The following is a 15,081-nucleotide window of genomic DNA, read 5'->3' as shown; positions in this document are numbered from 1 at the left end:
ATGCCATTAACTTTTTCTACTCTCTGTGATTCGTTCTGTTTGTTGTCTTTCTGCTCCTGTTTTCTCTCTCTTGTTTTTTACGTCACCTGATGGCTGCCCTCTCCTGAACCTGGTCCTCCTGGGAGGTTTATCCTGTTTAAAAAAAAAAGAAAAAGGAATTCTTCCTCCCCACCATCACCAGTGCTTTGCTCACACAAGGGCAAAATATGGCTTGAGGTTCAGAACTGGCACATGGAGCTTCCTAATCAGGCTCCTGATGTCCTAAAACTAAAAACTAAAAAACAAACAAAACAAAACAAAAACAAAAAACAGTTAGTAGATCTCATGGCGAATGACTGAAATGAGTCCATCCTGCTCGATTTAAACAAGAAAGTGCAATAGTGCAAAAAAGTCAATGTGGCCTTTTGAAAACAAACGCTTCTGATGCTCGTCACAGGAGATTGCTGGTTCATAAGGATAGTATTATTAATAAATCTTATAACATTTCAGGCTATTTACCTTCAAATGTAAAAGGACCGTGAACTGTGAACTGCTGCCACAAATAAATCAAACTGGATTTAATGGAATAAAAGATCAATATTTAATATTATTTTGAAGGGCAAACACCATGGCAAGCTGCTCCAACTTTACAACAGCAGCACGCTGAGTGATGACGGGCAAAATCCACTGGTGTTCTCTGATTTGTGTAACGCAGAGCTCCATCACAGCTAACCAGTTTGCTCTACTATGCTCCAAAATAACTCCTAACTGATGTTTTCCCTGCTGACCTGTGATGGAGGGACCGTAACATGAACAGCAGGTTTTGTACTGTGTAATCTTTGCTTCAAGTAAACATTAAGTAAATGTAGAGGAAATGACCCCTTTAAGCTCTTTTTGGTAAGGTAGTTGCTATTTGGTTTGACTTTTGGTAACTGTTATTTAATTATATAATAATTACAAAAAAAACCCCAAACAACACAAAAACTATGATTGGAATTCATCAACAAGAATCTTAAGATTATACAGATTTGAAATTTACCACAAAAACGGAGCCAAAGCTATTGTAAAACAGTGTGACCACCAGCTGAAAACCATGGCAGTGTTAGGGAAAAATCAGCGGTTCCACTCATTAAGCTTCTGCTGTACCTGCGGCTGGGCTGGAGCAGGGCTCACATCGATGGCAGACACCAGCTGGATCCTGACGGCTGGCCTCTGGTACTCTGGGCTGGAGGTGACGGTGCTATAAGCTGGAGGACCGGCTGCTGTTTGCCTCTGAAGGAGCTGCAGGATAGCCTGGATGTCTCCAGTCATCTGGGACTCAAGTCTGATGGCCACAAAACATGAAATAATTTTGGATGCTGTAGATCTTTGTGTTTCATTAGAGAAAACACATCTGAAGGAAATATATTAGCAGAACAAAAGTTCACTTCAACAAAGTAACAATGAGCCTTGATAGTTGATTGTTTACATCAGGGGTGGGGAACTCCAGGCCTCAAGGGCCAGTGTCCTGCAGGGTTTTAGATGTGTCCTTGATCCAACCCAGCTAATTTAAATGGCGAAATTACCTCCTCAACATGTCTTGAAGTTCTCCAGAGGCCTGATAATGAACTAATCGCTTCATTCAGTTGTGTTGATCCAGGGTGATATCTAAAACCTGTGGGGACACCAGCTCTTGAGGCCTGGAGTTCCCCCATTTTTGATGCTCGACATCAGGGGTGTCAAACTCCAGTCCTCGAGGGCCAGAGTCCTGAAACTTTTGAATGTGTCCCTGCTGCAACACACCTGAATAAAATTAATAGGTAATTAGCAAGACTCTATAGAAAGTGGTAACCCCTAACTCTACCTAAGTAAATTTAAATAAATGTAAGTAAATGTTTGGAAAAATGTACTTCTAAAAGCGTCTGGACTTCTTTAAGTTGCTTGAAGACGTTTCACCTCTCATCCGAGAAGCTTCTTCAGTTCTAAGGGTCAAATGGTGGAGAGTCCCAGATTTAAACCCAGTGGGAGTATCCCCCACTGGGTTTAAATCTTCTTTCCAAGCTCCTTAGACTACGATGACCTGGATGACTGAGAACCTTCACAGACGTACTTCTAAAAGTACTTTTATTGCATCATGTTCATTCACTCATAAGCTGCTGTAACATGAATCAAATGGTTCTATAGAACTCTCAATCAAGACTGATTTCCATACTGATGACAAACAGGTGATGAGTTCTTGCTTGATAGTTCTCAGTACACCAGTCAAAAACTTTAATTAAATGAGATCCGAACAAATGAACAGCTGTTATTTCTAAGAGAAGTCTTCTGGTAATGGCTACTCGCTGTTGCTGTGACAGCAAGGAAGACCATTAAAGGTAATCATTACTACACAACATACGGTTACATTGTCACCTTGTTCTCTGAGCGAGAGACTATCTCTCCACTCTGTTACATATTCCATATGTGGGGGTTATACCCCATACATATGGAATATGTAACGGAGTGGAGAGATAGTCTTGATATGATAGAGAACTAAAGTACTCTTACTAAATCCCCAACGTCTGCAGTAATAGTATCAGTGTATCAGTAGTGCAGTTTACTACCAGGATTTTAAAAAATGTATTTGTGTAAATTTCAACTGTTTTGCAGAGTGTAAGTTATGCAGTGTGTGGACTGTTATACAATGAATATGCAGACAGAAAAAGCATACCACAGTATAGTGCAGTACCATGGATGGAACACTAGAGGGAGCTTTAAAGCTTCCTTCATATAGTAAAGACAATCAAGAGTTTCCCGGTAGTATGATCCTGCTCAAATGCAGAGCCTTCGGGAAGATGAGGAATTCTCAAAGGTGTGACCGAACACATGTAGTGTGTGCATGTATTGATGCATTAAAGATTTCACCAGCAATAAATAAGGAAAGATAATTCAAATATTCTGAGTTGTGTGCTAAAGATATTCGCTAGTAAAAAGTATAGTAATTCCCTCTAAAATGAAGTGGAAATGTGAAGTAGTAGATAATGAAGAAGTGCTCCCAGTGCTCAGTTCCCTCACTGTTGTGCCGATTTTGAACCTGATTCTGTGATATCTGCACTTGAAAGTATGAAATACTCTATAAAAATGAACTGTTTTTCATTTCTCCTGGAGATCGCTGCATCACCTTATGCACCAAGTTACATCACGAGCCACAGGGTGTTAGGTGATGAATCACCTCTTTTCCCCCTGCTTACACACTCCTTTTCTGTCCTTCAGTACAAAATAAAGAGAGTCAGTAAACACAGCGAGCAAAACAGAAGCTTTCCAGTGCAGACTCGAGCACATTGGTACTTTGTCCTCTGGGTGAAAAAACCCCCACTCACCTGACAGAGTGGAAGTAAACACTTTGTCTCGGTTCTGCTGTGAGGGTAAATGAGGGTTGGTGGTGCGGTGGCCAAGCCTGCCCATCAACTGAATCAGCATAAATGGCTGAAAGGTATTCAGCAGTGATGAGACCAGCATTTCTACCGAGAGGCAGTGAGCAGAATATTGAAGAAACTCAAGTAGTTCCTCCCTTCAATTCATTACTTCATGTGAGATTTGCGAGACAGTTGCTAACAAATGCCATCTCCTTCAATTGGCAACTTTACTGTGACTTCCACAAACCAAACCTCGTATGATGACGTCGTAACCCTTGCAATTTGTCTGTATCTTGTGGCTCTGTGCTATAAATAGACAGTCGCTAACTGTCTTCCTCCCCCTCATCTGTATCAGTGCACCAGCCCAGAATCACACCAGCTGCTCACATGGTCCACTCTCTGCATTAACACAGCTGCAGTGGGTGTCTGGCCTAAAATGTGTATGCAAGTTTTAGCCAATTATAGGCAGAATTATGTGATTCACATGGCTAGCTCTCAAAGAAGCTGCTGAAAAATACAAAGCCTATTATAGAAAATTGAGTCAAACATGATCCCGGAGGTGTCTTTAGTAATCCAAAGGTTAAGTGCCTGAAAAATCCTGAAATAGCATTCCACTGATTTAGCTCCTGTAACATTGACTAGTGATGGTAAATCTGATTGGCCAGTAGTACTGACCAATAGATTAGTTTAAGTTTTAACCAAAACTGTTCAAAATGTGAATTTAGCCTGAAAGTTTACATATTGGTGCATTTTTCTTTGTTCCTTTATTTAAAAACAGGACATCCGTGATTTGGCAGTTGCTCCCCAGAACAATGATGTGGTATAGTTTTTATGGGATTAACTGAGAAAGCTAGCTTTCTGGTATAAAAATGAGCTATGAGTGGTTTCAACAATGCAAAAAAAGTAGAAGAGATCAAAATGCGTGGTCTACATAGGAAGAGAAATGGAGAAGGGGGTCAACTTGAAGGAAAAGTATGTGAATAATGTGACCGTGAAGAGGGTTGCAGACAGAATCATGAGTTTGAACCCAGAAATTTAAGGGGTGATGCTGAATGTTGTCAGTGTCACAGGTTGAATATGTCAGTTAGAAGAAGGAATTCTAGAGTAAGTTGGATGAAGCAGTAGAGACTGTTCCCATGGGCGAAAGAGTGGTGATTGGAGTGGACGTCAATAGACATGTAGATGAAAGGAACAGAGGTGATGAGGGCATGTTGTATAGCTATAGTGAGAAATCGAGAAAGACAGATGGTAGTGGATTTTGTGAAATGGACAGAAATGGCTGTAAACACAAAGGGAGAAACATAGGGTGACCTAAGAATGAAGGAAGTTAAACACAGGTGGATTACATCTTATGCAGAAGGGGAATCCGAAAGAGAAGACTGCAAAGTTATGTCAGGGGACAATGTTGCTAGTTAGCATCAGACGGTAGTCTATAGGAAATTACTGTATATTAAGAAGAGGAAGCAAGTACAAATAAAGCTGAGGATGAAAGAATCGTATGCACAGTTCAGGGAGAGAGACCTGCTCTGGTTTGTAGGGAAGTGTTACCGATGAGTGGGAAAGTACAGCTAAAGTACACCAAACAGCTGCCAAGAAGCTGTTTGGTGTACTTGGTGGGGAAATGGAGAAGTGCAGGAATGTATTCAAAGAAATAGGTTAGCTAAGAATAAGTTGAGTAGTCAGAGAGTTGAAGAATGGAGACAGAAGGCTTGCAGTGACTTCTATGTGATCCTAGGCACTAATGAAGGCGAAAAGGACTTTTACTGCCTGGCTAGGCAGAGCACTTGAGTTGGAAAGGATGTGCAGCATGTTTGGGTGATTAATGATAAATGAAATGAAAAATGAAAAAAAATATATACTTATGCTATATATACTTATATATGTAGATAGTAACGTGTTTAGGACTGACATCATGTTCCATTCTGCTCAGCAGACTTTTGCAGGGACGTTCAGCTTCAGCTCCAGCATTGACTGAAACTGGTCTTTTCCTGCTGCTGTTGCTATATCGCATTTAGAAATTCACTATTGAGTTTAGCCGCTAAAGTTGCCTGAAGCCTCTGTATCAACGTAATCCTGAGTGTTGACGATACAAAGCATTTGCAGTCTTTTGGTTTGACATGACCAACAAGCTGTTTCAAAACCCTTCCCCTTTGCCCTTGCGCACCTGTTGAGGTGCTGCTGCAGCAAGTCTAGACGTTGCTCCACCTCTCCATAGGTGAGCTCTGTGTCACTGTCATCCTCCCTAGCTGGTGTTTCCTGGCAGTGAGCCGACTCCTCTGCAGCCTCACCGGGATGCTGATGCACCCACTCGTCAGGGTGGAGCTCTGGAGGGAAAGACAATGCAAGCAGAGATGAATACGCATACACACGCGTGCACAAGAAACTGTGTTATTAGAATGGTTTCTCAGGGAAAGCACTGTATGTGCTGTGCCCTCTCATCATTTAGCTTTACTGAGCTCCAAGCAGCTTACCACCTTCTGATTCCTGACATTTACACTGGAGAGGAAAACACCCATCTGACCCCAGCTTGCATCACAACCTCAGTGGGATTTTTCTGCCTCTCTTTTGGGTTTTTGCTAGAGATTAAATTGACATTTCCTGTGCATTTCTCTCGCCAGTTTGTAAGAATCAATATCACTCTGCTCTCCAGAAGAAATCCTCTTACAGCTGTAACATCTGAATTGTGGGATATTATCAAACCAACACACTGACACAGATTTCCCACGTCAGTGTGGAATCCTGCTGAGTTTGACTTACAGTTAAAATGCAGGAGCGCCCTGTGCGTGTGTTTATACTAAACCAATTTATGGAGGATTTAAGGTGACTGCAGCTGACTACTGAGAGTGCAGATCAAATGAAGTCAGATGCAGCTGTTTATGTGGAAGCTGCATCTGCATTGGAATGCATAGGAGGATTCTGTATCGGTTTGCTGCGCCTTTACAGCCGGTACAGTCCTATTAACAACATTCACATTAACAACATGTTTCCAACAGATCCTTCAGTTTGGCCCGAACCTACAGTCACAAGGGTGTCCCGAGCCAAGTGCTGGATAAAATCCTCTTACATTTTATTACTGAGTTGGTTTTAGGTTTCAACATGACACATAATCCTTTTTGGGATTTTTAATAGATGTGACAATCCTCCCCTCAGGCTTTTTTAACTGGGGTTTTTTGAATTCTTGAAAATGAGCTTCTAAGTTAATTACTTATTCTGGTGTCAACCTTTACAGGGGAAAAAAAACCCAGATTTACAGGAAACTGTGTATTTGAACAATGTCAGTAATTTCCCAGATGGTTTTTTTAGTGTTTTATCCACTTGGTTTTTGTTAGAAAAAAAACATTTATTTGAATGACAGGACAGAAATAAAGACTAATCTCTTGTTACTTGATGGAGAGATAAAAAAAAACAAAAAAACAAAAAAAAAAAACTCCTCTTCATTTGTAGGAACAAATACATCTGACATCTCTGTCACCTTTGTATTCCTGGTTCTGTGCGTTGTCTCCAGCCTGTGTACTGGAAGCACTGTTCAACCCAAGGCCCAGGGCGTGGTCCCTTACCACCGGGTAGCCCAGCACACCAGAACACAAGGGCCTCTGCTCCTCTTCCTCCTCCCTGCCTTCCTCTTCCTCCTCATCATCCTCTCCCTCCTCAGCAGACTCTCTCCTCTTCTCAGCTGCCGAGGAAGCATAGATCTGCCCCGTCTGCTTTGTGTTGCAGTAGGTGACCGCAGTCTCCTTGTTGTCCTGGTTGTGGGAGCCTACAGGCACAAAGTGCAGTCAGGAAACCTGCTGGGGGAACACTGACTTCCTCTGGGGATGTGGGGGTTGCCTTTGTTATCTGACAACAGTAGCACGTGTCTTGCTTTGGGATTAAAGTGAGGACAAACAATGTTAAAGCACAATCTAGCCTGTTAATGTTGTGCATTATATCATAATGTGTTCCAAATGTGTGTTTACAAGGCAAGCTTGTTCAGCAGTAATGAATGGAATCAAAAGCTCATGTTCACTAAACTGAAGTGAGGTCTAAATCTTCACACCTGATGGATGCAGGCAAGATATGCCAGCTGCTAGACTGTGAAACGGACCATTAGCTACTTTCTCTGTCCCTACTTGTGTTATACTGTGAGATGGTGACACCAGTGACAGAGGACTCGTAACCATGGTGACCAATTAGATTAAATTAAAGATATTCCACTTCACGTACGAAGTACTGAATGATGATGAAGCATTATATTTTTAAAATCTCTTAGTATCAACTGTTGCCAGAAGAACTCTTCACTCTCATACTGCAGACTTGTTTGTGTATTTTATTTTACAGTCGACTAGGAGGCAGCGCCTTCAGCTACTGGATCTCTTTTCTGTGAAACTAGCTCCCAGTTTGGATTTAAGAGACAGACATGCTCCCTACTTTTCATATTAAGCTTTAAACTCTTCTTTTTCCTACAGGTTATGATGAGTAAGTCTATGGGCTCAAAATGTGGTCATAAATATTTTGTACTTGTAAATCGGTTTTGTACTTGTAAATCAGGATTTGTATGTGTAAAAAAAAAAAAATTGTGTGTGTGTAAAAAAGATTTGTGTGTGGACTTAGCCAAAAAAAACCCTGCAAGTTACAAGTACGAATTTTGACCCTATTTTTCTTCCTTTCATCTGATTGGTGAATGTCATGTCAATCACAAATGTAACAATCCAATCAGAGAACAGATGGGTTTGGCTGTCTGAGGGGCGCTTTTTTTGAACTGCAGGTCTTTGAAGGGAATAAATGCCCTTTTACATGCCAACCCAGAGTTTTCCTTCATCACCACGAAGGAAAACAGTCTGTGGTCGTCTGAGTTTGGTGATTTTTGTGTCACAGGTCTACGTGTTTAATATAGGGACTTCCACAGCCTTTTCAACACCACTGCGGACCGCAGGGTGGGGGCGGGCAGTGTTTTGGAAATGACAGTCTTCATTACAAAGCTTTCTTCGTTATGAATTAGCATAGATGTTGTTATTGAACATTTGAAGAACTAGCAAAAAAACCCAGAAACTCTTGTAGAGGACATAAAGTCAGAGATAGAAAAGACAAGGAGCAGGTGCATCTAGTACAGGTAGAGCTGCTGCAAAAACCCACAGAGCCCAGCAGCCAGCGCAACAAATTCTGGATCCTTTGCTTTTAGTTAGCAGTTAGCATTAGCAGCACATCCTGCCGATGTGAAAGGATTTTTATGCTGCGCACTGTGACTCACAGCAATGGTCCCGGGTCAGCCCTGACTTTGTGTTAAACTAATCCTAAAGTAATAATGGTATTTCTAACCACTGATATACCACAACTTTATCCTTTCAACAGCTACTGAAAGTTAGTGGACCTAGCTGCTATCGGATATATAGAGATCCTCCAGCTTCAAACTGTATTACCGTTCAAGGACCTGCAGTTCAAAAAAGCACCCCTCAGACAGCCAAACCCATCTGTTCTCTGATTGGATTGTTACATTTGTGATTGACATGACATTCACCAATCAGATGAAAGGAAAGAAAAATAGGGTCAAAATTCGTACTTGTAACTTGCAGGGTTTTTTTTGGCTAAGTCCACACACAAATCTTTTTTACACATACAAATCTTTTTTACGCACACAATTTTTTTGCACATACAAATCCTGATTTACAAGTACAAAACCGATTTACAAGTACAAAATATTTTTGACCACATTTTGAGCCCATATAAGTCTGGATCTGGATATCCAAACAAGTTATGCTACTATAGGTTCTGCTGGGAGATGCACTGAGCACTTATCTATTCTCACCTCCCCCCATTTTCCCCATTTGTTGTTTGTAGCCTCTCTGTGCTCTTCTTTCCACTCATCTCTTCCCCCTCACTCCAACCACTCAACATATGGCTGCACCTCCCTGAGCCTGGTTTAGCCAGAGGCCTCTTCCTGTTAAAATGGTCTGTCAGATTGTTGAGGTTCTCTTTTTGTATGTTGTTGCCAGTGACAGTGACAAAAGATGGATTAATTAATGTAGTTTAATGAAATTGTTTAGACTTCTCTGTATTTTAAATTCTGTCATGTGTGAGCTTCAGAAAAGTACAAAACAAGTCCAGCTTGTCAGTGCCGCGCACTTTCACAATGCATTAACAGTGCCGCAGCAAATAGGAAGGTTCAGAGAATTGCTTTCAGTTTGTATGATTGAGCATGACTGCACAAAGAAACCTAATATAACCCAGCCTAACTGTAAGCAAACATTCTTTATTAAAGTATCTTTTCTGAAAATAAGCTTTTTTTTATTTTATAAACCTCCCCTTTTATTAACATTGAGGCTGTCATTGCACTTGAGTCAGCACACATTCATGAGAAGGGGCTAGGAATGAGGAAGCGCAGCTTTGGCAAGTTAAATGGAGCATCAGTGGGCTTCAGTGTAACTCAAACACCACCTGGAGGCATCGTTGCGTAGACCTGTTTATTTAAAATACTGTCCTGAGAATCAAAAATGTTTGTAGGAAAAACCGAATTCGCAGCTAAGGTCACCATGACTTCCTACAGAGTGGACGGTGTGCCAAAAGGCCACCGTGTGATAACTAAATGTTGAATTCTTGAAGACATTCAACACATCCAAAGCATTGAAAAACACATCACCCAAAATTCATTCTCATTAGCCCTCATGAGTTTCTGACCTGACACAGGGAGGTCACATGCTTTGCTAAGACATCAGGCAACTCTGATTTGCCTGCTGTCTTCCTTTTAAGGCACAGTTTCCATACTGTTATTTGGTTAAGTGATCAGATTGGATTTGTGTGTCTACATGTCGCCCGGCTATCTGAATGAGTTGCTATGGTAACAGTGTAATAAGTAAGCAGCTCTGCATGTGTACCTTGTCCTTTGCGTCCTGTGTTTTGCATGACAAAAGACGCTTTGTAAACTGACTTTAGCATCCACACTGACACACTTCTCTAGAAATGTCCAAATGTGGTTTCAATCCACTTAAAAAAAAAAAAATGCTGGAATCTTTCTGGATACAATATAGATGTGATAAAAATAGGTCTGAGAAAGGCTTCACACTCAGCTCCACCTAGGCTCTGTGCACAGGTACATGTATAGGAAAATGACTTCATTTGAATGTGAGTCTCTGTGATAGGTACAGGTATGTGAAACATCAGTCACAGAAAAAAAAAACAACCATGAAATAATGCTAAACAGAGAGTGTAACAGTGGTTTTGGAGATCATTTCTCTCAAATTATGCTGACAATTCAATACCCAAACTTTGGTCATTTAGTCATAAGATCCATAATTGCAGCTGCTGTTGCTCGGATGACAGGCTCACTGTTAATTATTAATAAAAGCTACTTTCAGATGCTCCCTTACTCACAAGGGTCACCTCAGCAGGTAGTTCCATATTTGATTTGGCAGATTTACATGCTGTGTGTCTCTCTTTTACACAAGTCCAAACAGATCTGTGTCTAAAACAGTGAAAAGAATTTGCAGACTTTAGACTTACAGTTTAAAGTGATTGTCAGATTTTATATGTAAAATTTATGACTAAGTTTTCAGAAGTTGATCAAATGAAAGTAAATAAATTAAAACTGAGAGAATGTTCACATTACTCTGTCATTAATCTGACAATCCCCGGTGAGGAACAGGGCAGGAGTATTAGGAAAACTCTGTTTTAACAGGAAGACTTCCAGCATAGCCAGGCTCAGGTAGGTGCTGTCACCTGCTGAGGCCAGGTGAGTCATAAGGAGAAAGACAAGCTGAACAAAGAGCAACCACCAACAACAACAAGCAGGTAACAAGACAAAACAAACACGCACAATCTTCTGGAAGTCCAAGCCTATAGCCCAGGGGTGTCGAACTCCAGGCCTCCAGGTCCAGTGTCCTGCAGGTTTTAGATCTCACCCTGGGTCAACACACCTGAATCATTTAAACCAGTCCTCTGGAGAACTTCAAGATATGTTGAGGAGGTAATTTAGCCATTTAAGTCAGCTGTGTTGGATCAAGGACACATCTAAAACCTGAATAACTAAAAATGGTTCAGGCACCTGATCCAATCCTAATTATAAGCTTTATGACACTGTCTGTCTCCTGAACCCAAACTGGGAGCCGTTTCCACAGAGGAGACAACTTATAGTTGAAGGCTCTGCCTCCCCTTCTTCTTTTAGAAACTGCGGGAACCACAAGTAAGCCGTGCAGGCGTATTGACGAGTGCTCTGTAAGGATAACATGGTACTATGAGGTGTTTAAGATAGAGGGCCTGAAAGATCAGATGGATTCTATGAGGATTTTAAATGGGTTTTCTGGATTTTACAAAAAGCAAAGGAAGACTAGCTAATGTGGACTTTCTGTGCAGAGCCATTTCTAATTTTTTCAATATTCTGCATTTTAAAGTTGTTACTAGAGACTTGTTACATGGTCAGGAACGACTTTTAGGCACTGCTCCTTATAACTTACCTTACTGGAGGCCAAGATAATACCATCCATGTATCAGTTTTGGCAGCATGTTTCTGAGGAATATTTAAATGAGGGTGCAGCAGGTCTGAGGTGTTAGCTGGCTGAATAAATGGCACTGCTATGGTAACAGTAAACAGTAAACAGCATGTGTGCTGGTTATCCAGATGCAAAATAAACAGGGTTTCCCATTTAAAACCACCAACAGTAGTGCTTTTGTGCATCACGCTGACCTGTGGAGGATTTCCTTCTGTATGAGACCCGTTTTCGACACTTGGAGTCATCCATGTTAGAATCATTTTCTTGTGAGTAGGTCACCTATAAAGAGATGATGTATGATTAGACTGAACCAGTGTAAAAAGTCTGTGTCATATCTGTGTCACTCGCCTCTGTTGTTCTAGAAGTAAAAATGTTAGAAGCACAAAAATTGTGTTGGTATTAAAACAACAAGCTTCCTTAACTAAGCAATATAAACTCCTGCCTGTCTTGTTGGAACACCATGTCTCTGCTGTTTTTGTTGTAATCCTAGCACGCTCTTCTCATGTGTCACCTCTGCTCTGCGTCCCTCTCTGCTTTCCAGTTCTCTAAATAAATAACCAAAGGTCAACACAAAGTGCACTCCCAGCTCTCTTTTTAAAAGATAAAACTAGCTCATTTGGATTCACACACACACACACACACGATGCTGCTCTCTCACTTAACGCGTTATTACAACCTCCCACATCATGTCTTCTGTCCAGCGATTAGTACTCTCTTATTCTTGTCTTCCAGCAAATGAGCGATTACAGAAATTTCTCTAAAATAGAACTGAATATGAAAGCCTATATCGCTATAATCGGTGGGGCCAGCCTTATTTAAGTTACCTTTGCATTTTCATCACGGAGGTCAAACGTGAGCTCCAGGTTAGTGAAGAAGTGGTCCGCGAATTCTGGATACATGTCCAGCACCTCCAGAATGTCCTCCCTCTGAATGGTTTGCAGGTCACAATAACTTAGCGCCCGCACGTCTGCGCAGGATTTCCCCGGCTTTGCGTACAGGTGTATCATTTCTCCGAAGATGTCATTTTTGCCTAAAGAAGAAACAAGTGGGGAGGTTGACACAGGAAGTGCCATCTTTCAGCTTATGAAGGACATTTATTTTTGGCAGAAGAAATTAAATTAAAGTTACTGGAGAACATAGCATATATAACTTGTAGATGCAGTGTTTTGCAGACTGGGGAACCTCTGCCTAAGAAACTCTCCCTCTGATGCTTTTCTTATAACCAAACCTGAGCTACAAATTAAGCTAATTAGAAAATGTTCCTCCACCTGTTTTTCTTAAAATGATAACAATCAAACTTTGTTTCATATTGACTAAAATATGGATTTATGAGATTTTATTTACATTTTGTCTTATTTTTGTGTTGCTCTACTTCCCTCGCAGATAATGTGCTGACTTACATGTGATGGCCCTTGCTTATCCTAACCCTATTGTGTCATGTGCTTTCTCTAGACCTTATTGGCTGTGTGAAAAGAGCCCTTAATGAAAAACAAGCGTATAAAAGGCTCAGCAGGCTACACCTGCCCACAGCCGAGATGAGAGAAACAGGGAGACCAGATGAGATTTGCTGTGATTAAATCTGGAAGCTGTTGATAGCAGAATGCGGCTTCTGTCATCAAGCACTACATCACACCACGCTGACAACCACACAAAATTTCTCTACTCTCTTTTCTTCCGCTGTCACTTCACATTCTTCGTTTTCTATTGCTCTTCTCTTCTCTCTAACCTGCCCACTCGCTCATCCCTCCACATTTCTTTTGTCATTTGTCTCTATATGAAAGAAATTGTGCCCTTTTTTTTTTTTCCATTAACACATATTCTCTGTTACCCTCATCCCACTATATGTACCCCCCCACTGTGTTCTGTCCTCTCCCTTCATCTTGAGCATGCCTGTGAGGGAGCAGTAATCAGAATTTTCTTTGAAGTTAAAACAACATACCCGATAGGGAGCTCAGCTGCCAGCCCAGCCTTATTATAGCACATTTAGCTGGCCCACCTGCATCTACACTAATGGAGGTGTACTCAGGCAAGTCCAACCAGACTGGACTGACAGGACTATCAGTCATACTCTTTTGAGGTTCCTTTTAAAGTGTTTTTGAGCTGGCTCATCAGCTGGATTCACATGTTATTCACTAATTAAGAACATTTAGATGTTTGCATACTTGGATGCTGAATTGTTGTCAGCGAGTTTGCACTGCACTGTGAAAGCTCATGCTGGCTGTAACAGCACTAGAATTCATCAAACCCTCAGACATGAGAGTATGATTTGAAGAAAAAATGTTTTTTCTGTTGCTGAAAGCCAATCAAAAACAATTATTAACAAAATGTTATACTTTGGCTCTTTGGTTAAACTTAGACAAGACAAGAAGTTTGACATCCATCTATATAAACCTACAATCAGCAGGTGGTTGATGGAAAAGAGAAAAAGCCACTAACTTAAAGCATATACTGTATAGCTGCTTTTAAAGTTAATGTTTGTTAATGTGAATGCAATTCATATCTAACGTAAATCTTTAGATGAGTAATGCAGACCCACCCAGGATGGCCACCACAACGTCATCCTTTAGGATTTCAATGGAGCCACGGGAAACAAAGTAGAGTGCTGTAAGTACATCTCCACTGTGGACTAGCGTGTCTCCAGGGGGCGCATGGGTCGTCTTAAACCTCATGGCCAAGGCCCGAAGGCAGCCCTTGGTGGCTCCGCGAAATGCTTTACAGCCCTGGAGGAGATTCTTGTTGAGGTGGAGGCAGATATCCGCCTGTAGGCACTCTGGAAAACCCTTCAGGACCTGAGTCAAAGCACACATGTGTATGGTCAGACGTATTGAGGAAGTATATTATGTAAGCTGTGATGTTCTTTTTTCTTATATTTTATGACTTTGGGTTTGGGGTGAAGCAGTAGGTCGAATTGACTTGATTTCCAGAGAAATGTAATACAGTTGCCACTTGTGCTCTTTCCTTCTTCTCAAAACCCTGCAGTAGAAATAGTCTGCAATGTCTTTTTACTGTTTTAGTGAGCCTCTGAGGAGCTTAAAATAAGAGGTAAACAGAACATTTAGAGACTAAAGCTGTAGATAAATGAAATCACAAAGTCAAAACACAGATTTGACATTTAAGTCTTCTGTCTGTTTCTTTATGTACTCACATAATGAGAATCCTCTAAGAATACTAACCTCAGTAACGCTCATTAATTTTTTTTCAATACTCTGACCCTTTGTTTGTTGTTAAAGGATAAAAAAAACAAATACCATTTAAAAAATACTGAACCG

General features: G+C 41.0%; 1 protein-coding gene across 3 annotated transcripts in view; it reads right to left on the bottom strand.

The window, feature by feature from the left end:
- LOC120723457 (potassium voltage-gated channel subfamily H member 7-like) overlaps positions 1 to 15,081 on the bottom strand; it is a 73,591-nt gene that overhangs the window by 4,033 nt on the left and 54,477 nt on the right. For 2 of the 3 annotated variants that reach the window (XM_040014878.1, XM_040014881.1), the window contains 6 exons: positions 14,349 to 14,601; positions 12,637 to 12,842; positions 12,007 to 12,091; positions 6,826 to 7,110; positions 5,518 to 5,677; positions 1,126 to 1,303 (listed from right to left, as the gene is read on the bottom strand). In XM_040014878.1, coding sequence (XP_039870812.1) covers positions 1,126 to 1,303; positions 5,518 to 5,677; positions 6,826 to 7,110; positions 12,007 to 12,091; positions 12,637 to 12,842; positions 14,349 to 14,601 — 1,167 coding nt within the window. The remainder of the gene's footprint in view (positions 1 to 1,125; positions 1,304 to 5,517; positions 5,678 to 6,825; positions 7,111 to 12,006; positions 12,092 to 12,636; positions 12,843 to 14,348; positions 14,602 to 15,081) is intronic. The other variant, XM_040014880.1, reaches the window with a different exon arrangement.

This window comes from Simochromis diagramma, unplaced genomic scaffold (genome assembly GCF_900408965.1).
Source record: "Simochromis diagramma unplaced genomic scaffold, fSimDia1.1 OVJJ01000680.1, whole genome shotgun sequence".
In the NCBI taxonomy this organism is placed as follows: Eukaryota; Metazoa; Chordata; class Actinopteri; order Cichliformes; family Cichlidae; genus Simochromis; species Simochromis diagramma.
Note: the sequence above shows the minus strand (reverse complement) of the source record. Positions and strands in the feature narration are given on the sequence as shown.